This window comes from Ruditapes philippinarum, unplaced genomic scaffold, assembly GCF_026571515.1.
Source record: "Ruditapes philippinarum isolate M1 unplaced genomic scaffold, ASM2657151v2 ctg1563_1_1_1_1, whole genome shotgun sequence".
Taxonomy (NCBI): Eukaryota; Metazoa; Mollusca; class Bivalvia; order Venerida; family Veneridae; genus Ruditapes; species Ruditapes philippinarum.
The window spans coordinates 46524-71166 of NW_026852328.1; the positions used below are offsets into that span (position 1 = coordinate 46524).

Here is a 24643-nt window from a genome sequence, read left to right on the forward strand (position 1 = left end):
GAAACTGGTCGTGGGACCCAAATAAGATAACCTGCGACTACCGAAGATCACCGATGACCGTCGTAAGACGTTTTAAAGATTGTCCGCGACCAGTGGTCACTGGTGATCGTGAACTGGTCTTTACTGGTCGTAAACTCTAATGTGACGGGCTTCAACAATCTACGACCGTCTTTACAAATTGCCACTAGTCACTGATAGTCTTGAGAAGTCTTTAGTAATCGTGCGATGGGCGTACGACAAGTTGTAGGTGATCGCATGACAGGTCATGGGTAGTCGTTAGTAATCCCAGACAATCTTAAGACCATCGTACGTTTGCTAATGACCTGTCGTGCGATTGTCAATGACTGGTCGTACGATAATCCCGGAAGTAAATTTATCTGTGCAAAGAGGGTTTGGTTGCAGACAATCGCCGATGATCGTCGGTTTTACACATCGCCGGTGGTCGCAAGTAATCGTAAGCTCTAGTGTGACTGGGGTTTAAGTCTTGACAGCACTGTTGGACCGTATATGTCACGGAACGTACATGTATATCTCACACGTTTGGGACATATTCGACCGAATTTAACACACCTGTCTGTATGTGCCATATACGTTTCTGCAATTTGGTAGTAAATGCCTGACCGTATATGTCACACATTTTACACAGTAAACTGAAATTATCATCGTCGTTTTCACTTACCTTCATCAACGTTAACAATACATCGTCATCATCATCATCATTATCAACAAAAACATCATCATCATCAATGATATATCATCATCCACGCCGCCTTACTTATCATTTTACCAGTAAGATGACTTCTGTGTCCATACACAGCGACTGGCATTCTGGAAAATATGTGCTAAATATTTTCGACATTAATATTTATTTACCTGAAGATAAAATATCGAGGGGGATGGGTATTTTAATTTTTTACTTGTCAATGCGCCTGTGCTTGTCTACCCCGGAATCTTTAGCGTTGCCCGATAAATAATTTAGTTAGAGTCATAAAATTTTACATGAACGTTTGTCAGCATTATGTTATTGTGTACCTTGGGTTTCGCTTGTCGGTTTGAGCAGTCATGCCTTCACTAAGTAAAATTTGCAATTTATACATTTGTCGCATGTAGCCAAAACAGTATTTGAGATAAGGCATTGAAACTTTACAAGGGTATTACACAGGATATGAAGTTGTGTACATTGGGTTTCGCTTGTCAGTGTCCCGCATTTATGCCAGAGTTATTGCCCTCTACTTAGTCGAAATCAGCAATTTTCAACTTGTCATGCATGTTGTTAGTTTAAACAATATTTTATTTCTATTTTTACAACATAAATATATACAGTAAGCATATACAAACACACTGATATAGTTCGTGGATTGGAAAACAAGTCAAATGTGACTTATGTAAATTCCTTTCCACACATAATGTACTTGCAATAAAAAAATATGCACATATTTGGTTAGAATAATACAGAAAAGGGAAATCAGATAAATAATTAAAATGAATAAATTTGTTAGAACATTATTATCTAGAGTAGTAGGATAAGAGAACTTCTGTTTCAAGTAAGTTTTTTTAAATGATTTTGTTTAGAATGTTTCGAAAAAAAGAGACTAGAATATTTAAATGAAGTTTTGAATTTAGATAAAGAATAGAGAATATATGTCTGCACACAATATTATCGAAAAAAAGTTGATATTAGTTTGTAAAACGTTTGGAAGCTAGGATAAACTGTTGTACTTTAAGAATTATATTTTCGTTCGTGTTAAAGCTCAGGCGCTCGTCTCCGTACAAGAGATTGTTAAGTGTCAGAGGACATGGAAGGGGGCGTAAATAAATGCTTCTGATGATATCAAAACGAGGGCATGAAAAGAAAAAGTGATGCACGGTCTCTATTTCGCCACATAGACATAATTGGAGACTGGATAATAGACTTTCTATGAAGGTCAAAGTTCAGGGAGCTACAATCTAAACGAAGACGTGCGTGCAATATTTGGCCTATACGACTTCCTACATTAAATAAAGGGGAGGCTTTTGTTTTGTTTTTATTAAGGCACCGTTTAAAGGCAGCAACAGAAGATGAGTTTCTTTTATTTACAGGTAGTAAGTTATATTCTCTTATTGCAGAAGGAAGAAATGATGAGCTATATATTTGTGTCCTTGAGTTTACTTGTCTGTGATTTCTGAGGTGGTAGGACTCGTTGTGTTGGGGTATCAGATCAGGGAGATAGTTTGGAGTAATTCCATTGTACATTTAAAAGAATAAAACTAGTTTATGTTGTTTACGCCTTTCGGCCAGGGTATCCCATTTGAGGTCGTTAAGTAATTTACTAATATTGCATAATTTTGAAGCACCTGTTACTATTCTTGCTGCCTCGTTTTGAACTGCTTCAATTTCATTTTTTAACATGTTCGAGGAGTTATCCAATGTAACATCGGCGTACTCAAGGATAGGGCGGATAAAAGACATATACATTCTTTCCAAGCTTGAACGATTGAGGATCAGTGATCACATGATGCCTACTCTCTGCCAAGCTTTTCGCAGTATTATAGATATATGAGTATCCCATTTAACATTTTCAGAAAGAGTAACACAAAGATGTGTGTGATTTTGTACACGTTTGATTGGAATTCCATTCATTTGAATTGGGGGATGGTATACTTGTTTTATTTTTCTTGAAAATATCATGGCTTCTGTTTTGGACGGATTAAAAGTAACCAGCCAAGCCTTTGACCATGTCCTATGGTTTTAATAAGATTTATTGCCATGTTGAAGATATTTTTTTTTACTTTTTTAAGTATTAAATTTCATGATTAAGAGCCTTGACATGACATTTTCAACATAGTGGACACTATTTGAAATTTTACTTTATTCAAAGATTCCAAAAATGCATTCTTTTCTGAATCATTCAAGACAAATTTTTGGACAATGAAAACCTGATTTGAAACGCTATTGAACATTATTGGCGACGTCGTTTTATTTGGCAGCAGTGACGACGTCATTCAAAAATGCTTCATCCTACATGTATAAATGTATCTTAGTACGCAAACGCATGCAAAATTTAATATTGAAATTATTGACAATGTAACTCACATTTTTATAACGACTCTATTACACAAACTTTGTTCAAGATTATCATATCAATTGTAAGCCATCTAAAGTTCATGTATCGGCTTTGTATGGTCGGACAAATAGAGCTATACAAATACGTTAATACGGCTATGTGGTGGTAATATATTTGGCTTTACGCAGTATCCGGGTAACGTAAGATTGTCAACGAATTTTCGTCACCATCCAGAATTGTCCTTAGTTACATCACCTGGTCTGTAGTGTTCAATCCTGACAACGTTGTTTAAAGATACAGAGGATATTGCATGAGTGTAGGTTCAATACTGAATTTATGGAACGAGTTGAATTAAACTAAATTATATTATGTGAGACTCTGGCGAGCAAAATATTATTTTTTTCAACGAGTTCAATAAATTCAGAAATGAACCTACACGAATGTAATATTCTTTTTATCACATATCTAAATTTAAGTGCATTTTTTTCATTGACGCGGCTATAGTGTAAAGCTAACATTTAGCGCGTCTTTGTAGTATGTATAACGTAAATGACGACACGTCAAAATATTAGTACGGCCATGCAATACTGTTTTTCGGGAGTCGCAAAATCGGCACTGGTATGTGATAAATATCAAATATTTGAATTTTGCCTGATTTTACCTAAAATTGGTTATAACTTGTTATTTATGAATGGATTGTCTTCATACCTTTACATAATAATGCTTAGGACAAGATCGAAACACGAGGCTATCTGATTTGTACGAGGGGCGTAGCTCCAGAGTATTAATCAGATTGCCGAGTGTTTTGATGTTCTTTCTCTTTTGTATCATATTCAAACATAAAAACACGTTCCCTATTGTCACAATATGAAACCCCGGAGAAAAGTAACCAATGAACGAGCATCTAAATATGACATTTCTGTCGCTTTCCCTTTCTCTGCTGTCACAATAAGTAAACCCCAGCAAAACTGAGCCAATCAATGGGCATGCTCTGGAGTGCGGGTAACTAATACACTGTATCTGCATTCCAGTTAACGCACGGTGCATGTATATGCATACGATTTAACTCGAACACATTTTCAAAAGAAAGGTCCCCAAACTATGATACAAGGCCTTTATATAGACTTAATTGGCACATCAATGAACTTGATCAGTCACCCTGAAGGTCAAATTATTGAATTTCGCTAGTTTTTTTTCTCTATAATTGGCTATAAATGTGTTACTTATGAATGGATTGTCTTCAAACTTGTACGCAACTTTCATTAGGAAATGATCTTTTTGTTGAACTAATTGTTTATGACCTTCACTCATTAATAACCTTGACCTGGAAGGTTAAATTACTGACATTTTACTATAATTGTCTATAACTTTGTTATTTACGAATGAAATTTCTTTTATACTTGAGCACATCTGCCAAAAGGACAATGTCTTAAAATAGATCAAACCCAATTGTGACATTGTCTCGTATTTCAAGTTATTCACAGTTTTGTTGTTGTTTCTTGTTTGGTGGTTTGTTTTTTTCTTTCGTTTCTTGTTTGTTTGTTGTTTTGTAGTTCGGGTATATTAATGAATGTGGCTTTCAATTAAAATAATAGTTATGATAAAAATTGTCAAAAAAATGCAAAGTCAAAAAAATGCAAAGTGTAAGCAAAATGGTATTTTGACTTCCATACAAGTAATAATCACTATATTTGTACTAAAATTCCAAAATGCAAAAAAAAGATGCTTCAGCTATATGCCCAATAAATTACTTTTTTAAACTTTGTTGTTATTTTTCTTTTTCTTCTTTTTTTTTTTTTTTTTTTTTTTTTTTTTTTTTTTTTTGCGGGGGGGGGGGGGTATCATTTTAAGGGCCATACTAAAAGTACTGCCTGAATAGCGAAAAGTGCAGACCATGATCAATGTAAGGAAAGACAACTGTCACTTACCAGGATATTAATTCAGGTAAGAGTTACTTACCATACACATTGTAGATACTTAAACTACCAACTCAATGAAGTTGACACAGATATCGACTTTAAACATTCAGCTCGACATTCGATTTATCACTGTTGAGCTGGTATGTGTAGCTGGCTAGACATTCAGGACAACATTCAGCTCGACATTCGATTTATCAATGTAAAGCTTGTTAGACATTCAGCACAACATTCAGCTCGACGTTAGTTTTTGCCTTTTTTTGAAAGTCGAGTTGGGATGTGAAGCTGGCTCGACATTCAGCACAACATTCAGCTCAACATTCGTTGTTTTTTTTTTTTTGTCTTCTTTTTGATTGTCGAGCTGGGATGTGAAGCTGGCTAGACATTCAGCACAACATTCAGCTCGACATTCGTTTTTGCCTTTTTGTAAATGCCTACCTGGGATGTGAAGCTTGCTAGACATTCAGTACAACATTCAGCTCGACATTCGTGTTTTGACTTTTTTTGACTGTCGAGCAAGGATGTGAAGCTGGCTCGATATTCAGCACAACATTCAGCTCGACATTCGTGTTTTGCCCCTTTTTTGAATGTCGAACTGGGGTGTGATGCTGGCTAGACATTCAGCACAACATTCAGCTCGACATTCGTGTTTTGCCCTTTCTTTTGACTGTCGAGCTGGGATGTGAAGCTGGCTCGACATTCAGCACAACATTCAGCTCGACATTCGTGTTTGCCTTTTTTGACTGTCGAGCTGGGATGTCAATCTGCCTCGACATTCAGCACAACATTCAACTCGACATTCGTGTTTTGCCTTTTTTTTTGACTGTTGAGCTGGGGTGTGATGCTGGCTAGACATTCAGCACAACATTCAGCTCGACATTCGTTTATTGCCTTTTTTGACTGTCGAGCTGGGATGTGAATCTGGCTCGACATTCAGCACAACATTCAGCTCGACATTCGTGTTTTGCCTTTTTTTGACTGTCGAGCTGGGATGTGATGCTGGCTAGACATTCAGCACAACATTCAGCTCGACATTCGTGTTTTGCCTTTTTTTGAATGTCGAGCTGGGTTGTGATGCTGGCTAGACATTAAGCACAACATTCAGCTCGACACTCGTGTTTTGCCTTTTTTGACTGTCGAGCTGGGATGTGAATTTGGCTAGACATTCAGCACAACATTCAGCTCGACATTCGTGTTTTGCCTTTTTTTGACTGTCGAGCTGGGATGTGAATCTGGCTGGACATTCAGCACAACATTCAGCTCGACATTCGTGTTTTGCCTTTTTTTTATGTCGAGTTGGGATGTGATGCTGGCTAGACATTCAGCACAACATTCAGCTCGACATTCGTGTTTTGCCTTTTTTTGACTGTCGAGTTGGGATGTGAATCTGGTTCAACATTCAGCACAGCATTCAGCTCGACATTCGTGTTTTGCCTTTATTTGACTGTCGAGCTGGAATGTGATGCTGGCTCGATATTGAGCACAACATTCAGCTCGACATTCGTGTTTTGCCTTTTTTTTGACTGTCGAGCTGGGATGTGATGCTGGCCCGATATTCAGCACAGCATTCAGCTCGACATTCGTGTTTTCCTTTTATTTGACTGTCGAGCTGGGATGTGAATCCGGCTCAACATTCAGCACAACATTCAGCTCGCCATTCTTGTTTTGCCTTTTTTGACTGTCGATCGGAGGCGTGATGCTGGCTGGACATTCAGCACAACATCAGCTCATTCGACAAACTATCGGGCTTTTCACTTTACTGTGTTTCACTTTGGTGATCGATGTAAAAATTAAATACATTTATAAATCTTTTATTTTAAAGTACATTTAACGTAATACTTTAAAAAAAAATATATATATATATATCATATTACACTATACTTTGCAAAAGACGCAAATACTATCTTATATAATTATGATTTAGACACTTATTTCAAACTTATTTAAGATTCAATTCAATTTAATATATTCATATGTGCTCGTATATATTCTTGTGTTTCGCGAAATGACAAAATATGACACGAAAAGTTATATTGCCTTTTATTTTGTATGTAATGTTTGGATATAATGTTATCCACTTACATCTCTGTTTTGAAAAGCTACTCGCACCAGTAGAGCTGAACACTCTCATTAAGATTATAAAAAATAAACCTGTTACTAAGTACTACATATTGAAACTGGTGTCATTATACATTTGAGCCGCGTCATGACAAAACCAACGTAATGGGTTTGCGACCAGCATGGATCCAGACCAGCCTGCGCAGTCTGCTCAGGATCCATGCTGTTCGCTATCAGTTTCTTTACTTGTTATAGGGTCTGTAAGCGAACAGCATGGATCCTGATCAGACTGCGCAGATGCGCAGGCTGGTCTGGATCCATTCTGGTAGCAAACGCGCTATGTTGGTTTTGTCGTGACGCGGCTCATTTAACAATGAACTGTTAATGACACGTTTATATAAAATATGAAGTTGATGTAAAATAAAAACACAGAAAATGGATAATAGCTGAACAAGTCTATATGGAAATAAGATAAAATAAAGAACACAGTCAACTTTATTTTGTATTTTGCAATAGTTTTATTACAATTTTAAAGTACTAAGTAAATCAACCATATCTACAAGTATTTTGAAAATATTTGAAAGTGATGTATTATGTTGTTAAAATACTGTTTTTTGGTAGCTTACACATAATGTGGTTTTAAAAGAAAATAAAAAGATGTATATATTATATTTATTTCATTTCATCAATATTTGTGATGTACATTAAAACCTGGCTGCATGTTTAAATGGATTGCTCCGATGAGTGATTTTGATATTATTTTTAAAGTTTTGACTTGTTAAATTTGAAACTGTCAATTGAAATTTCTGAGTGGAGATGTGGGTGTTTATTTGAGTCATTAAATGATGAGCAAAAACACGAAAACTAATGCGAAATGCTCAGCAGAAATGTTCGGTGGAGTAAACAAATCAAAATGTTAATCGGAATATTTGTGATATTTGTATTGTCTTTGGCAGACGAGAGTTTATCGTCTGCGTTAAGCGGAAATAACTTTTCAAGTATATTGTCAGAGTGTTCCACTAATCAAAAGGTACGTAAATTCTCGTATTTAACAATTCTGAATTTAATGAATGGTTTAGTCTAAATTGAAGGATGGACCAGTCCATTTAAGATATTTAGCGTGGTTAAGGTTAAAGTGTTGGGGACACTTTCCAACTTTACCAATGAGGCAAATGCCTCATCAGCTCAAGTGTCCGTCTATTTATCATAAAAATGCATGATTATTATTATTATTATTATTATGATATTATAACTATTATCATAAATATCGGTAACTTATTACTATTAAAGTAAAGACTGTAAAAATAAAACAGAACATAAAAAGGGTGGGTGGGACGGGAATATGTATGCTTTCATCTGTCATTTTACGAATTGTATTCTATCAAATACAGACCTCGAGTGACGCTTTTACACATATACTCCCTTATATACAGTACACGCACGTGAAAATCGTTCGAAATAATAAAGGAATGTGCAACAGAGTAAATCAAATTAACGTAAAATCATAAATATTTGCTATAGATATAACAGATACCATATACTGCGTTTTGTTCGAAACGAAAATCATTTCATTTTATAGGTACAGGCAAACATGGTCCCTAAAGCAGGAACGGCTGACATTGAGGCTAACATCACTGCCACTTTTTATGTCGGTTTAGCAGACGACAGTTCCATTACCGGAAGTGCTGTTACCGGAAGTATAGAATGGATTTTCAATGACGGTATCTTACAAATCCTTATCATTCTTAAAGTACACCATATTACTTCATTTTACCACATGGCTTTCCAATTATGTTGGATTGTTGGTTTTAACATCGATTTTAACACATTCTTGGTCATATCACGGCTTCGATATCACCTTATGAATTTCTACGCAAGTGGCAAACGATACACCTCAGAAATTCCCTGTATTGGACACTGTAATGCCAAAATGATCCTATATTGGACAGTTGAATGCATATGACATTATTATGAGCAGTTGATTATTCAACGTATATCTTCATCTTATATAAAATAATAACTTAATATGTATATAGATAAATCTGAAACATTTAGTACATGTATTTGCATGCGTCATTGACCTTATGCTGTTGACGTCAATTGATTTGATTATGTTAACGTTGGTTTAAATATATTTATTTAAGCTCGATTGCGAAACAAGTTCTTGCAACTTATATTAATCACTTTCGAGTCTGCTTCCTGGAACCAACCAGTACTGGTGTCATATGAAGAAACATGGTCGTGACCCGAGTAGGGCTCGAACCCATGATCTCTGGGTTGAGAGGCAGACAACGTTAACGTTAATTGATTTGATTATGTTGACGTCAATTGATTTGATTACAGTATGCTGACGTCATTGAATTTGATTATGCTGACGTCAATTTATTTGATTACAGTATGCTGTCGTCATTGAATTTGATTATGCTGACGTGAACGTCAATTAATTTGATTATGCTGACGTCAATTAATTTGATTATACTGACGTCAATTAATTCGATTTTGCTGACGTCGGTTGATATTATGCTGACGTCAATTACAAAAATGATGCGCAAAATCTGATCGATCCTAGCTTTCATACCTTTGATTTTTTTCTTTAAAATGTTTATCATGACTGTTAGCTTGTACGCTAAATGGGATAAATTTTATATACATGTAAAATTTTCAGAAACAGATACCACGACACTGATAGTGAAGGTGTTAACTCTTGTCGACGGTCAAGTTCAGAGTATAGACTATTATTTGCTGTATGTTGATGACGGGACAAATGAGTATAGTGTGAGTAAAACCATGTTAAAGTTCGTTGATAATTTGTAAATGCACAGATAACAGTTTGTTTTGTTTTAATTTCTTTTATTCATATTTGCTGAACTATCAATTTAGTTCTGGGATAAGGTTTGATCTTCTTTTAAACATAATCATAAAGAATAAAAAGAGTCACAAACAATGACCCATAAAGAATGACTGGAGATTGTAAAAAACTTTAAAACAAAGAAAAACTGTATATTAAGATATCGAATGCTTTATTTTGAATGGAACTAATATTTAGAACTTTACTTAGTCTTTCTGGCTTAATTCCCAGGTCTATACATTATATTTCAAAGAATTATCTGTGAAATAGCCATAGCCATTCTCAAAAATGTATTCAAAATGTAAATCAAATTTGTATTTTTATGATTTAGTTACCGTCAGTACCTTAAAATTGTTGTTAAACTTTCAGGATGGTAAACATGCCGTTCTTAATTGCATAAACACACCGACTTCAGCGAACACTACCATAAAAGCCGAGGTTTACCGAACAAATACAACATCATGTGACTGTGACGTCATAAAAATGGCCGTCAAAAATTGCCTTCCTCAGTGCCAAATGAATCTAATATCCTCACGCAAATTTCACGTATCAAAAGGTATTTGTTCTATGGCCTCATCTTTAGAAACTTCTATTTCGTCTTCACACGCCTTAATTGTACCTGCATTTTATTTTTAGAAGTTATTATATAATACGTAGGTTCTCCAATGAAGTTGATAAAGTGATTTTACCATTAATTTCATAAAACTACGTTCAATAACTCATTATCTTTTAAAATTAAAATAGAAGCTGACACATGAATAGAAAACCTAAATCAAAGTACAATGTAACAAAGAACACCGAAGTAAAAATAAAAAACATTCCAAGAAATGTATTTGCAGGCATACGAGTGTTTTTATTCATATATTCTATCCAATACGACCACGACTTATTTTTCTTTTCTCACAATTAATTCAACTACAAATGTTATTTTACTACAATCTGATAATCTACTTTTTCAGATGCTTGTTTTCTCTACAGAGAAAATGATCAAGATGACTTACTTATGAACCTGCGAGGTGAAATGGTGGCAAAAGAAATTACCACATTTCATGGCTACTTCTCGAATGTCAATCCATTCTCGTCTGCACGTGTTTCTATATTTCCTGACGATGACCTCCACTTTCCACATGTTCCCATCCTTTCATTTCCAGTACAAATAGAAACAAATGGTGAAATATATTTCTCTGTTGAGACGGCAAACATGGGATATTTTGATTTTTACGCCAAGGTTTGATATGCAAATTACTTCATTCAGTTTGTTCAATGGGCATGTATTGCTTTGCTCTTTGGATTTGTAAGGACTTTGTACACATGAACTAACCAATTAAGCTCAATATACTAAATCCCCTTAATTGTCAATGTTGCCATAGTAATATAAATAACTTTCGACTGAAATAGAGAGCTTATTATCATTGTCCAATGAAAATGCATGTAAATCCATTTTTTGTGAGTGTGTGTGTGAAATATTTTTCAGTTACAAGTCACTTGCCCGGACGATTTTTTCTCTGATGATTACATCAGCGAGTCTATAAAAGTGAAACCATATGAGGTTCCAGGTAATATATCTTTACTTATTGGCTTGTCTTATATTCCTAAATACAATCCAATCAATTGAACAATCAGGGCAACTTGTAAATCAAAACCAAATTTGTTTGCACAATAACATTCGGCAAAAACAACACTGCTGTTGTTGTTGCTATTGTTAAATTATAACAACATAATTTTCTATCAGTTAAGATATCAAATAAATGATGATCAATTTATCATTTTATATTTTCCAGAAGTTGACATATTAGTTGTGATAAACTGATTACAGGATTTGCTGTAATGTGGCTTTAACAAATCATTTTTTTCGCATATAAAAAGAACTTGCATATCAGATTTGAAATAAAGCATTATAATTGACATAAAGACATTTGATCGTTCTGAACGTTCTCTATGGATTCTGTTTTTTTACCTCTATTTTATAACATATCTTTCACTAGAAAAAAATGGTCAAATAATATGTCTCATAACCTCTGAAAACAAACCAATGAAAAAATGAATACTAGCAAAACAATCTGGAAAAAATGGTGATCCATCGGTAGCATAAAAACAATACAATTACCAGAAAATTGCTGACTTGGTTTTATTGTGTCTGTACATGAGGGATGTCTAATAACTGGACCAATAAACGATGTCGTTACATTACCGCGAAATGTCTGTCCAAGATAAAACCAATGAAATCACTTGTAACATGTAACATTTGCTAGCCAATGAAATGGCCGTTGTCGTGTTTTATGACATATTTAAACATTATAGTTTGCATAATTTGTTTTCATATAAAACAATACACAGATTCTAGAGATAGAAATGATGACACAATATTTGACGTGACAGACGCTGCTAAAAGCGAACAATCGAGCAAAGAAAAGACTACTGAAATATTTTATGGTGTTATGATTGCATTACTTGTTGTGGCATGTGTAATAACGGTGACTGTCTGGGTCAGAATAATGCGCAGAAACAGTAAGTTACTTGTTTATTTTATTGTTTATAGTAGAAACAAACAGTGCTATCAAAATTGATCAAATTCGGTCGTATATAGAGCTAGTTATGTTTAAATACATGTATGCATCTATGTATTTTACAAACATGTTCTTGATATACTATTAGATTAAATGGTGTTATTGCTCACAAACATTATTTAAAATTTTCATGTTTTTCTTTGTCTGTTTACTAAATAATTTTTTTCCGTTTTAGAACGACGCTCTGGTTCCCCGTCTAGACAAGGAGTAGACAAAGAACTACAAACAAAACTTTGCTCAGCACCTTCAGTTTTGATAGGTAATTCATTATAAAATTAATTAAAGGCACTCCACTGAGGTTTTTGACATGTAGGGTCTGGAAATATTTTTCCAAGATTTGTGTACCATTTGATGTAGTTCTGGACCGATTACTTGTGTGCAAAACTTTACACCATTTCCTAGCTCCCATCTTTCAGTATAATCAATTTCAATGTGCAAAATGAACTAAATATGAAAAGCGTTGCAATGCTTTTCACTCAGTTTGGAATAAGAAACACACAAAATTAATTCTGGGAACATGTGACTATAATCTTTCGCAATTTTTCCACATTTTTAATGCTTCACAATGCTTTATTTAAGAATTTCAAATTCTTTTTTGTAGGCTTTTTTGCCTCTGTGAAGCTTCTTTAGTGTTTATTTCATGATATGTTTTTATTTTGACTTGCATCTTTTATATTATGAAAATCCTTTATAAATTCCTTCAATCAAAACTTATTTTGTGACCTTGCTAGTTAAAGATATTTTCTGTTTCCGATTTTTTCGTGTCTGTAGGAAAAGACGGTCCTTTTTAGCTTATTCGTCTGCTTATTTTTCTGACGAAACAATATAGTTAAATCGTCATGAAAAGTGTTAAAATTTTATCTTGTTAATTTTGTGACATTGTTCACAATAGCAACTAATACGCTATGAAAATATGACAGGATAATGGGAATGATTTTCTTTTTTTAGAAGGGAAGACCAGTGAAATGAACAACTGTTCGAATATGACAACAAAAACAAAGAATGCCATGATGTTAACACATCCTGATACAGTCAAACATGAAGAGGACGTTGAAGATTTAGTCACGTGTCTTAAAATGTACGAAATACAAGTTCATAACAGACCGGAAGTACATTTTCAAAATTGGCGGGATTTTGCTGAGAAAGCCGGTGAAGAATATAAAGACATTGTTATTGTTATGTCTCGAGGGCTAATAGACTTATGTGAAATATATAAAAGTAAAGGTAGAACTACATGTGTTGACAAGATTGAAAATGTTACAGAAACTAATTTACATCGCACCAAGCAATTAGAGCATAAACAAACTAGTGACGAACGCTGGTTTGAATTGCTTGAACAAAGGAATGGAGAGTATATACCATGTGTGGCTTTGGATAAAATAAGAATTGTTTTACAAGACGGCCAATCAGATGTCGGGATACATTTTGTGACTTTCTGTGATAAAGTAAATCATTGTACTTCCGGTGATTGTAATGAAGATAAGCTAAAAGGTTCTGATATTAGGAATTGTAAGCTTTCTGAATGTCCTTCCTTTAAACAAAATCAAAAACATCATCATTATCATCATCAACAACAACAACAACAACAACATCATCATCATCCTGAGCAGCAGCATTATTATCAACAGCAACATTTTAAACACCATGGCGATGACAACAGCAGCAACAGTCAAAACAATAAACATGTTAACAATCAAATGAAGGACGAGTTGGAATGTTTCCTTAAATCATCATATGATCACATAGCCGTTCGGGATTTTATTAGACATAACACGTTTTTACAAACTAGGAACACTTATTTTCACACTGTTTCAAGAAATGTTTTGAAATATTTATTGCTGTCTGGGAATGATAACGGTGTTGGCACTAATTCACTATCTCTAATATATGTTCTTAAACACATCAGATGATGTGTTGAAAATAAAATAACTTTCAAGGTCTTTTTTACTCATAACGAAGCACATAAATACTAAACACCTTACAAAATCAAAAAAAGAAATTAAAAATAAATAAAATGTATTTTGAATATGTAGGTGTATTAGTAATATATTTTTAACTTCTACTTTACATTTCAAGTATTGTTTTTAAGTCTTGTATATTTAAGTGACATTATGCCCATTCCAAATACTAATTCGCTTAAATTATACGAATTGCCAACAGAGCAAAACAAGCAAAATGTATTTCATTTGTATGGCAAATGAGTATTTTGTGGAAACTGTAACAACATACGAAAAAAGGTTTTTAAGAAATAAAAATAATAGCATTTACGGGGCCTTTAATGAATATTTAACCGTCACGTGATATTTTACATGTATAAGAGTCACAATCAATCATATATCACGTATATTGTCTCCTGTCCGTTTATATGTTTGTACATAAGGGGTCTAGAATGTGATTGTTTTTGTTATATTAAAAACAACATACTGTTATTTATTGTTGCTTTTCTTCTGTTCGTTTGTTGTTGCTGAGAAAAGTCGGTGTATTGTTAATTTGCTGTTGTTTGTTTGTTTTTTGTTGCTGTTTGTTTTTTGTTGCCGTTTCTATTGGTTTATTTTTTGTTTTGTTTTTACCACAATATGTGTTTTTGAGATGTAAAACTAAACTTTAAGCACTGACTTATATACATGTATACTAACGTGCATAAAAGAACGATGTGCAACAGTAAATCGACTTTGATACTGCTCGTGTTTTAAAGCTAAAAAGTTCTCACATGTGGTTAAAAGAATAAATGGGAAAACCTCTTAAATAGTCGTTAGTTAGAAGTTACCTAGCTTAACAATATAAGAAGATTAACTGTTAAAGTAAATTTTGTCATAAATCTCTTTATTTTCAGTGTCCTTTACAAACAAATTGTTTTTGCTCTTTTTTTTCTTTTTTTTTTTTATTACAAGATAAATAATTTGAAAAAAACTCTTCCTGTTACATTGTAACTGGTCTATTCATTTATGTCATTAAGGGTGGTGGCTTTTTTTAAAGATCGTATCTCTGACGTTAAAAAGGGATAATTGGTCATAATATTATCGTAATGTAGCAATGTCAAAGGATGTAGATAGTTCACTGATGCGTGATAATATTTAATAAATTATTTAAAATGTGAACAGGTTGACGTAAACAATAAAATGTAGATTTTGAGTGATTAGATCCCTACACTGACCTTTTATTTAAATAGCAATAGATTTGAGCACAAACACGGACATGTGCACTTTTGTTAAAAAATATATTGTGGTGAAATTCTTATTGTATCCACTTATCTGATAAATAAAATTAGACAGGTTAGGGATCTATGGATTAGAAATAAGAAGAACGACTAATATAACAAGGAAGAAGAAAAAAAACGTCGAAGAGATTGCTTGAGAACAAATCCAAGGATAATTATATAGGCATCGGTTTTAATCGGAACTTTTCGGCTCTTTCCGTCATTCCTCGGTAAATGTGAGGCACATTGGCTGTATCTGATTTTTGCCTTTTGGTACCTTGTACTTAAATATTTAAAACGACGTATCTTTAACAAAATATAATATAAGAAATAAATAAGTCCTTCATTTTCGCATCCATATTTTTTTGTTTGATGACTTTAGTTTGTTATGCATAACTGAATTATCTTAACACTATATCAAATTTATTATAAAAGTGGCAACTCCTGGCTGGTTCACGACTCGTCGTATAATTAAGTCCAGAGAAGTCAAATAGTTCATGAGCAAAAACATATACCGTAGCGGATATAACATATTTACAATACTGAAGGAAAGGCTCCTGAAAAACGATTCTTGTTTTATTGGGTGGTGCAACTTTACATTTAATACTCGTAATTGCACAATGCAATGTGTGTTCCTCCATTGTAAGCCATGTGTGCGTCGCGATGGCTCTAACTGGACACCGTAGAAAACACACCAACACACCGCAGTGGTAAACATTTAACAATGCTAGCTCGTGATATTAAAACTGGCTTATAGATACAATGTATATTCAAAACAAATCATCATCATTTAAGCGTACACTGTCCATGTCACTCTTTAGTTGCTTATGTTGACAACTATGCTGTAAAAGAAGAAAGAATCGAATATTTTATAATGTTATTCAAGGACCTGCACATGTCAAAGTTTAGAACATTGACATCTTTTCAACTACATGTATCAAATGCATTATTCAATACTATCATTCCACTGTGGGTAATTAGTAATAAAATTAATGCATTAACCATTTGTATGTTTATCGTTATCAATTCAGTACAAGAGGAGATGCCATTAAAGTCTTATTTTTGTATTAAACATGGAACCATTTTAGCAAATTTTGTAAAGGACCACCTAAAGATCATTTATGCAGAGGTTCATTAGTTCATCTGAAGCATGGTTGAAAAGTAGATGTCACTCAAAGTTACAAAGTTTTGTGGGCGGACGGACGAACAGCGAACGGTGATTGATGACAATAGCTCATCTTGAGCACGTTATATCTGGTGGGGTAAAAAATTGTATCATTATCTTAAATGAATGATTGTGGCTTTACTTCATATTCAAATAAACATTGATTTTATAAGAAAAAGAGAAATAAAATAGTTAAATATTAAGTTATTATTAAGTTATTATTAAGTTAAAGATTTAATTAGAAAATATTACTTACATATTGTTGCTATCAGATACCGGCGTTGGATATTGATATTGTCTATACGTTTACGTCTTTTATAACGTATAATAAGAAACGCCGGCACGGCAACACTAACAATTACGATGGCAACGAAACCAATTATTAAATAAATATAGGTTTCTGAAAAGAAAAAAAAAACATTATTCTTTTATCATATATCATTCCAATACTCTGGAGAGATAGTTTATTATAATCTGGTACATAAAATGACGTCACTTATAAGTCCCGCCATAGTCGCTTCACAACAGTATCAACATCAAGACAGTTCAGCGGAGATTTGCGTATTCTGGCAATAAAGAATCTCGAAAACAAGGTAAGAAAGGAATCGAGTTAATTAATTCACTAATTTAATCTGGATTTGATTTTCTGTTTCCCTTAGTATAAAGAAGATGCGTAAAAAGTATAGAGTTGATAAACTCAAAACATGTTTATATCCGGTGTACGGTCGAATACCGTGTGTTCAATGTGTGCAAAATATTTAAAGAAAGACAACTCTTGCGTATATCTCTGACAGCGTTTATGAGCAGTTGTCTCTTTATCATGTAAAAGTTTCTGTTTCAAATAAATTCTTTTATTATATACTTATAAATGAAATATTGAGAAATATTGATGAAATAAAATGCGTATTTTCATTTTCCGTATTTTCACTGTAAAAATTTATTTTTCACTGCAGTGAAACATATTTTCCGTATTTTCACTGGTGTCTTGCCGGACTACTCTCTTTTAAATTCTACCAGCACACAAAATTTAAGGGAAAGTTTTTCAAATTTTATCGCAAAAAAGAGAAAAATGTACATAATAAACAGAAAATTCAAGTTTTTTCTATAAATACATGATTTATTTTCATCTTGTGGCATGAAAATTACCATATTTCACTCGTGGCTACCGCCACTCATGAAATATTTATTTTCATACCACTCGATGAAAATAAATCATGTTTTTATAGAAAAAACTTGTATATCCTCTATTTATTCATAATAAGTTATTTATTCATATTTGTTGTTGTTTTTGTTGTTGGTTTTTTGTTGTTGTTGTTTTTTTTTAAATAGACATTATATAAGAGCCTAATTCTTTGTTACGCAGACAACATCATTCATACGAAACAAGATCAACCATTGCATTTGGCTGTCATACAAATTACATACATGAACCTCGTTATTTAAGCAATATTATACATTTTCCATGTACACTGTATGCAATGTCAGGCTGAACTAACGCAAGGACTAATCCGCAACAGAAACAGAAAAATAGTGTTTAAATTAACGCTTAGTTCCAGAAAATTGTGTTTTCTTTTCGAAAATTCTAAGATGTTATATCTAGAATGAACAAATCACCGATTCAAAAAGCAACAATGCATGCGGGCCTCTTGCGGGTAAGGGCTTTGAACCAACAACGAAATCAGACCAATGGTGTTTAACCTATAGGCTCCAGAATATTGTGCTTTTTACGAAAATTCTATGATTTGTGTAATGTCAACTACTATCGCGCAATCTAATTGCGAAAGTATCATTTTTTTACTTCTATGGACCAAATTAGGATGTTGCCTAAACATTGAAACATTTAAATTCATCATCATGTGAACAAACATTAAATAGAGGTACATATAAACATGTATTTCTTGAGATGTGGCCTGTTTTTTCCCTGTTATAGCAGACATTGTTACAAAATTGTTCACAATGATTTTCGGAAAATGTCAAAAAAATAGATAAGAATTTGTCCAAGAAATAAAAGCTATAGGAAAATGTTATAAAGTATATTCAACAAGAACTTCAGTTGTAGCATTGTATCATAGTTTTGAAACCTTTTCTACGCCCCGGTCGTACAAATCAGAAAGCTAAGTGTTTCCGTGCTTTTTCTGTTACTTGTATCAACGATTGAACGTATAACTTTAGAGTTTTAATCATTTATAACGCAAACCCTGCTTTGAAACGCAGGAACTATATCAACTTGCAAAATGACATAAAGCGGTCGCCATAATAAGCGGACTATTTATATTGTTCATTGTTTAAGTCCTCGTGTACTAGTAACTTAAGCCTTACAAATAACACATGATATGTTTAAAATGATTGGAGAATCAATTATATATTATAAAAAAGGTATAATCATAGCGTTTTTGGTAAGGAAATAAACTTGCTGTAGTACTAAACGGTGCATTTTGTAAGGTATTTAATTTACATTAATGGATGATTTAGTTGAGTGCAGAAGTACCAGATTTAGTGCCAAAAACAATCAAGATTATAATTTGTTGTAGAACAATGTCACAAAAATGTTGAAAATTTAAAAATCCCGTCTCAGTTGTTCTCTACAATTCCATTTTTTTCTTGATGTAAACTGTATGTTTAGCGAACGTCATGACGTCATCTTAATTAAGTAAATTTTAAAATTGGAGTAGTAAAGGCAATTATAAATGTAAAATTTGTCTGAAAATATGATTTTTTAGTATTTTGTAACAATCTACAGGTAAAAAATATACATGTACTTGGTTGGAGAGTCATAGGTTCTATAACCAAATAAAAAACAAATGTTTGTTGTTTTTCCAGACTTTATACCAGCATTTTAAACATAATTCCCATAGCAACTCAGTAACGTCATCGTCCAAAAACATTCGAATTCTTGAAAGGTGTCCAGAAAAATTGTTTTGGTGTAAAGGATCATTTATAATTATTTTGTTGAAGTTTCCACATTTACGCATTTTCTTTTCTTTCATCAGGAAAACCTATGTCATTCTTTGTGTCAAAGTACTCCAATTTTCACTAATTATCACGCTGAATAGATTTTCTGTGATTCAATTAACAGATAATAAAGGAAGATAATTACATTCTCAATATTTTTTGCACTTTTGAATATTGAGTTCATAGACCATGTTTATGACCTTCTTTATTTTGTTACAAAAAAGGGCAAAAAAAATCTTTGTAGGCTTGTAACATTAAGCTATTTACTTCACCGCTTGAAATATTTTAATAAGGTAACCCCTCATTATATTTCGTGCTATTCTCTTCGAAATAAATATTTTGACAATTTTAATTGGCGTTTTAAAATGACGTTCAACAATAAGGTCTTGTATACTGACATCTTTTTTAAAATGGCACGTGTACCGGTATTTTTTTTTTTAATTTAAGTTGTTCTAAAACTCTAACTTGCTGAACAATAGGCAGACTATTTAAGGTGTTTCTGATGTACATGTATATTTTGAAGTCATTTAGCATAAGAATCTAAGTGAAAATGAATGAGAAAATTTTTCTTGATTTCAAAGAATAAAAGTCATTTTGAACAGGCTTTAGGTCTACGGGTGTAAATCTTTTATGGTTAATTGACAAAGAATCATTGTGAAATAAAAGATATTTTATTTTGTCAATATCAAACTATCCCGTATGCTCACAGTTAACTTATTAGCTTAGAATACATTTTATGATTTGGTATGATTTGATTTCAGCTTCTTACCGTTTGTTCGTTTTGTCTGATACTGCTTAAGAGTTGAGTAAAACTTACAAGTAAATCAAGACCAAATTTTAAGTCCATTTTAATAGGCCTACTCTTAAATTTTTTATAAAAGTTTAGACGTTCTTGATCACTTTTACAATCGATTCTACATTTATATGCATTAATGTGTCTGTATTTATTCTACAAAGATTATCAATAAAATTCTTCAATTTGAACAACTTACTGTCGGATTCGTATGATATTTTCAGGCGAACTTCGTCACTGTTTTGAAGACCCGGATGTTTGAATGTCACGTGCAACCTCGTGACACGTGCTGGACAAAATTCTGTTGTGTCTGTCGAACCGCATGTATATGTCTGAAATGAGATGACATCGTAAATAATTGTTATTTATCTATCTATCTAGATAAATCAATAAATCAAAAATATTCCATGAAGTGTAAACATATATTTTCAAATAACCATTGGTGCAACTAATAGTAATACATAAATATAAAGTTCCGACATAAAAGCTGGTAAAGAAACACAAATATGTAGTTTTACATGTTATTAAGTCTATGAATATATCTACTATATAAACAGTTTCCGGTCCAAAAAAAAATTGAACGTATTTATACATGGTGTATATGGTAGGTAAATTTCTTATCATCATCATTAGAAAATATAATCTATTTTTCTGTAATTAACTAATGAGTATACGAAGCGTCGCTGGGGTCAAAGCTTTTTATATTGTATCATGCACATTTTCCACCATTAATTATTGGTCAATTAACATTATAATAGCCAATCTTTAAAAGTATATAACCAAATCAACTCATTTTTGCACTTGACAGTGAAAAAAATGAGCATAATGTCACTTTAACCTAGTTCTCATATGAAGAACACAAAATAACTCAAACTTGCTTGAAAATCAACACGATCATCATTCTTGCCGTTATATCCATAGAGTTTGATTGTTGTTTCACATGACGGGATATCAATCGTTTCTAAATGAGCACATAGTTTCTTGGTCGAGTCGTTTGAATCTATTGTAAACGTACAATCATACAGCCTCGTTCCGTGGTAGGTGATCAGTAGGGCACCGGCCTTCAGACTGTATACTCCTCCACAATCGTTGTCCGATTGGATTGATATTGTTGTATCTATAATTATGAAAGTAAACGCTTACCCTACTGAATTTGTGTAATGGACTAGTCCAAATTTGAGTTTGGAAGAGTCAAATAGAGGTATTACGGAATTCAAAACCAAAGAGCCAATAACAATCGGAACATCTCTGCTATTATTCATGATAACCTCGGACTGAATACGAAATAAAAATAGTTCTATCATGTTGTTTTATATGTATTCTAAAACACAGGGTGTAATCTTTAATAATGTATAACGAATGTATATATTTGATATCCAAAGTCTGTTTCGATAAAATCACGATTGAACATATGCCTGAAAATCATAATCAATTTAAACATGTCACTTATGTACTACTCACTTATGTACATTATTACCAAATCCGACTAAAACAGGATGATATGTCGGTTTCTACAATCTTAAAAATAAGTACATAAATAATGTGCCGTTTACTACGGTGGCACAGACTATGTGTGTGTTTTTATTTATCTCGTGCGCACAACATAGTATAGTAATTTGTGAGTCCTTAAAATAATTATAGCAGTAAAGGCTGAGTTCGGACGAGAAACAAAGTTCACTTGTACTTAGGTTTATTTGGTTTTATCATAAAAACGGTTGGCTCATAATTAATATGTACCTCAGTAGAACCAGCTTGATAAAAGGAACCCAAGTCTGTGGCGGGAAAAGAACCATAATGGTGACGGGCAGTTCTTTTCCAAATCTCTTGAGTGCAGATGTTCTAAAGAATCTTTTTTTAAAACAAAAAAAAAATAGAATTGAAATATTAGCATCATAAGGCCGCGTGTAAATGTAAAGAAATGATATAAAAACAGATAATTACCACCAAACGCGAAGCGTGCATTTAAAATTCCATATAATACTAATATTAATTGCGTGTCCATTATTTGTAAATGCGTGTATAAACATTATTTCAACTAATTTATAAACAATTTTTATTTATCAACAACGAGTTCACACAAGTTCACCAATTATAACCGGATCACGAATTTATACCGGAAATTGTTAATTGAAATTCAATAGTTGCCCGGATGTCATGTGAACTACGTCAGAAGCACGTGCACTGTAGCATGCCAATACACGTAAATATTTATCACTACTCATATTGATCAGGATTATTTCGATAGTGTGAAAGAAACGGTATGTACCAGTCAGTAGACAAAAAAGAACACCCCACCATCAGGGACTTTTTCAAACTCCTGGTACAGGGCCCGGGCGTACATATATTTAAATCTCAGCCAAAGGGTACTGCATATAGGCTAAATGACAGAAGATTTCTTTCTCCCCTTAGACAGGCATCATCAGGCAAGATAAATGATATACATGTAAATATACATATATATTGCCTTGAGTTTAGATGACCGACTTCTTAACTATTTTGTGTCTTGACTGTTCGATATAACAATAGGCACTTGGTTTCGGGATAAAATAACCCTTTGAGAGGTTTGTAGAACTCAAATATAATTGAATGTTACAATTTTTTTAACGTAGATGTCTCTTTTCTAAAACCGTCATTTTTCCGATATAACTAAAATTTAGTAATATCGGAAAAATGACGGTTTTAGAAAAGAGACATCTACGTTAAAAAAAATGTAACATTCAATTATATTTGAGTTCTACAAACCTCTCAAAGGGTTATTTTATCCCGAAACCAAGTGCCTATGGATATAACGGTACAATGTACTTTAAAGTAGAGGGAAAATACGCAATATCACACATCCGTGGCGCTTAAATGCTACTCCGTAAAATGGTATTGCACGGCCGTGCATATTATTTTAACGTAACGTCATGTATGGCGTAACAATCTCCTACGCAGTGATCTCACAATCTGCAAAGGGAGGTAATCACTGTTGATCAAACAGTGATTACCTCCCTTGGCAGAATTGTAATCGCTGCCTTCAAAGACGTCACATGATGATGAAAGTCACATGACGTAACGTCGAAATTCAAATGTAAATATCGACCGTTACAAAGAAAATCTAACGTTATTTTTCTCTTTCTGTTTTATTTTTAACTTTTGGTGCCTACGTTCGATATAGTTTATCAAAGAATTATCAAAAGTATACAAAATAACGAAAATAAATTCAAAAGCTAAAAAAATATAAAATATCAAAATATCGTCTCGGTAGAAAATAATCTCATAATTTTTAAAATTATTTCTAAATATTCATATTATTTATTTTTATTTTATGCTTTTCAGTGGATTACTGATTTATCCGTGAAAATTATATTTGATAATTTCACAGTGAAAATTATCAAAATATAATTTCACTTTTTTCAATGACGAAACTACTTTTTTAAGATTTTCCCCATGTGTACCTCAATTTTATTTTTACGGACAATTCTGACAATGTCAGGCTGTTAAAAGAAATAGCAAAGCTGAAATAGATAAATAACTTAAATGTCAAAAGTAACACAGAGAGAAAACTTACTTCTATTCCTTCAAATTCCAATCACCAAATTTCGTCTCTAAATTTTTTTGTTTCGTTTTTACAGTCTGAAAAATACATTCCTTCCCCATGCAAAACTGCTCTTGATGACATTTGGGCATATTAAAGTATCCTACGAGCAATAACTGCCGTATGCTTTATGAAAAATTGAAAAGCATTGACAGCCATCACTTGTAAAATAAGTAAAACAACCCAAGTTTTCCATTTTCCTTGCTCCTTTTCTGAATGTTTTCACTTCTGTCAACACTTATTTTTTGTCCTTTACAATCCTCAAATAAGTTTTCTTTCTTTTAAAAAGGTGTATGACTAACAAATCCAAATTATATCCTTCTGAATCTTACACAATTATTTTCCTCCCATGAAATACACAACTTTAAAAAATGGCTGCCGTTTACATTTTAGAAAGCCAGGTCTAATATAAATTCGCAGTAAGTAACAGAAATATGGATGGATGGTTGGAATTTTCTCCTGCAAGAATTGTTTGAACAAGCGATCATTCATATTTTTTTAATAAAATGAATAAATATCACCGTCAT

General features: G+C 32.9%; 2 protein-coding genes across 2 annotated transcripts; one reads left to right on the top strand and one right to left on the bottom strand.

The window, feature by feature from the left end:
• Positions 1-6850: 6850 nt before the first annotated feature.
• Positions 6851-15539, top strand: LOC132756833 (uncharacterized). Its single transcript, XM_060747978.1, has 10 exons — positions 6851-8048; positions 8598-8739; positions 9684-9793; positions 10236-10422; positions 10826-11094; positions 11341-11422; positions 12204-12374; positions 12609-12692; positions 13382-13942; positions 15535-15539. The coding sequence occupies exons 1-10, from the start codon at positions 7893-7895 to the stop codon at positions 15537-15539; spliced, it is 1767 nt and encodes a 588-aa protein (XP_060603961.1). The 5' UTR covers positions 6851-7892.
• Positions 15540-16402: 863 nt separating this feature from the next.
• Positions 16403-22645, bottom strand: LOC132756876 (uncharacterized). Its single transcript, XM_060748022.1, has 5 exons — positions 22481-22645; positions 21418-21656; positions 20739-20871; positions 17051-17194; positions 16403-16471 (listed from the first exon to the last, which is right to left on the bottom strand). Exons 1-5 carry the CDS (start codon positions 22539-22541, stop codon positions 16467-16469), a joined length of 582 nt encoding a protein of 193 aa, XP_060604005.1. The 5' UTR covers positions 22542-22645; the 3' UTR covers positions 16403-16466.
• Between the last annotated feature and the right edge of the window lie 1998 nt (positions 22646-24643).

Bases quoted from the DNA above. Each gene is read 5' to 3' on its own strand.
- LOC132756833 (XM_060747978.1), top strand. From the start codon at position 7,893: ATGCTCAGCAGAAATGTTCGGTGGAGTAAACAAATCAAAATGTTAATC. The intron at 8,740-9,683 runs GTATCTTACAAA...TAAAATTTTCAG, and splicing joins AGAATGGATTTTCAATGACG to AAACAGATACCACGACACTG. The intron at 11,095-11,340 runs GTTTGATATGCA...AATATTTTTCAG, and splicing joins ATTTTGATTTTTACGCCAAG to TTACAAGTCACTTGCCCGGA.
- LOC132756876 (XM_060748022.1), bottom strand. From the start codon at position 22,541: ATGGACACGCAATTAATATTAGTATTATATGGAATTTTAAATGCACGC. The intron at 21,657-22,480 runs GTAATTATCTGT...TCATAATTATAG, and splicing joins TGCACGCTTCGCGTTTGGTG to ATACAACAATATCAATCCAA. The intron at 17,195-20,738 runs GTAAGTTGTTCA...TTTTCTTTTCAG, and splicing joins AATATCATACGAATCCGACA to AAACCTATATTTATTTAATA.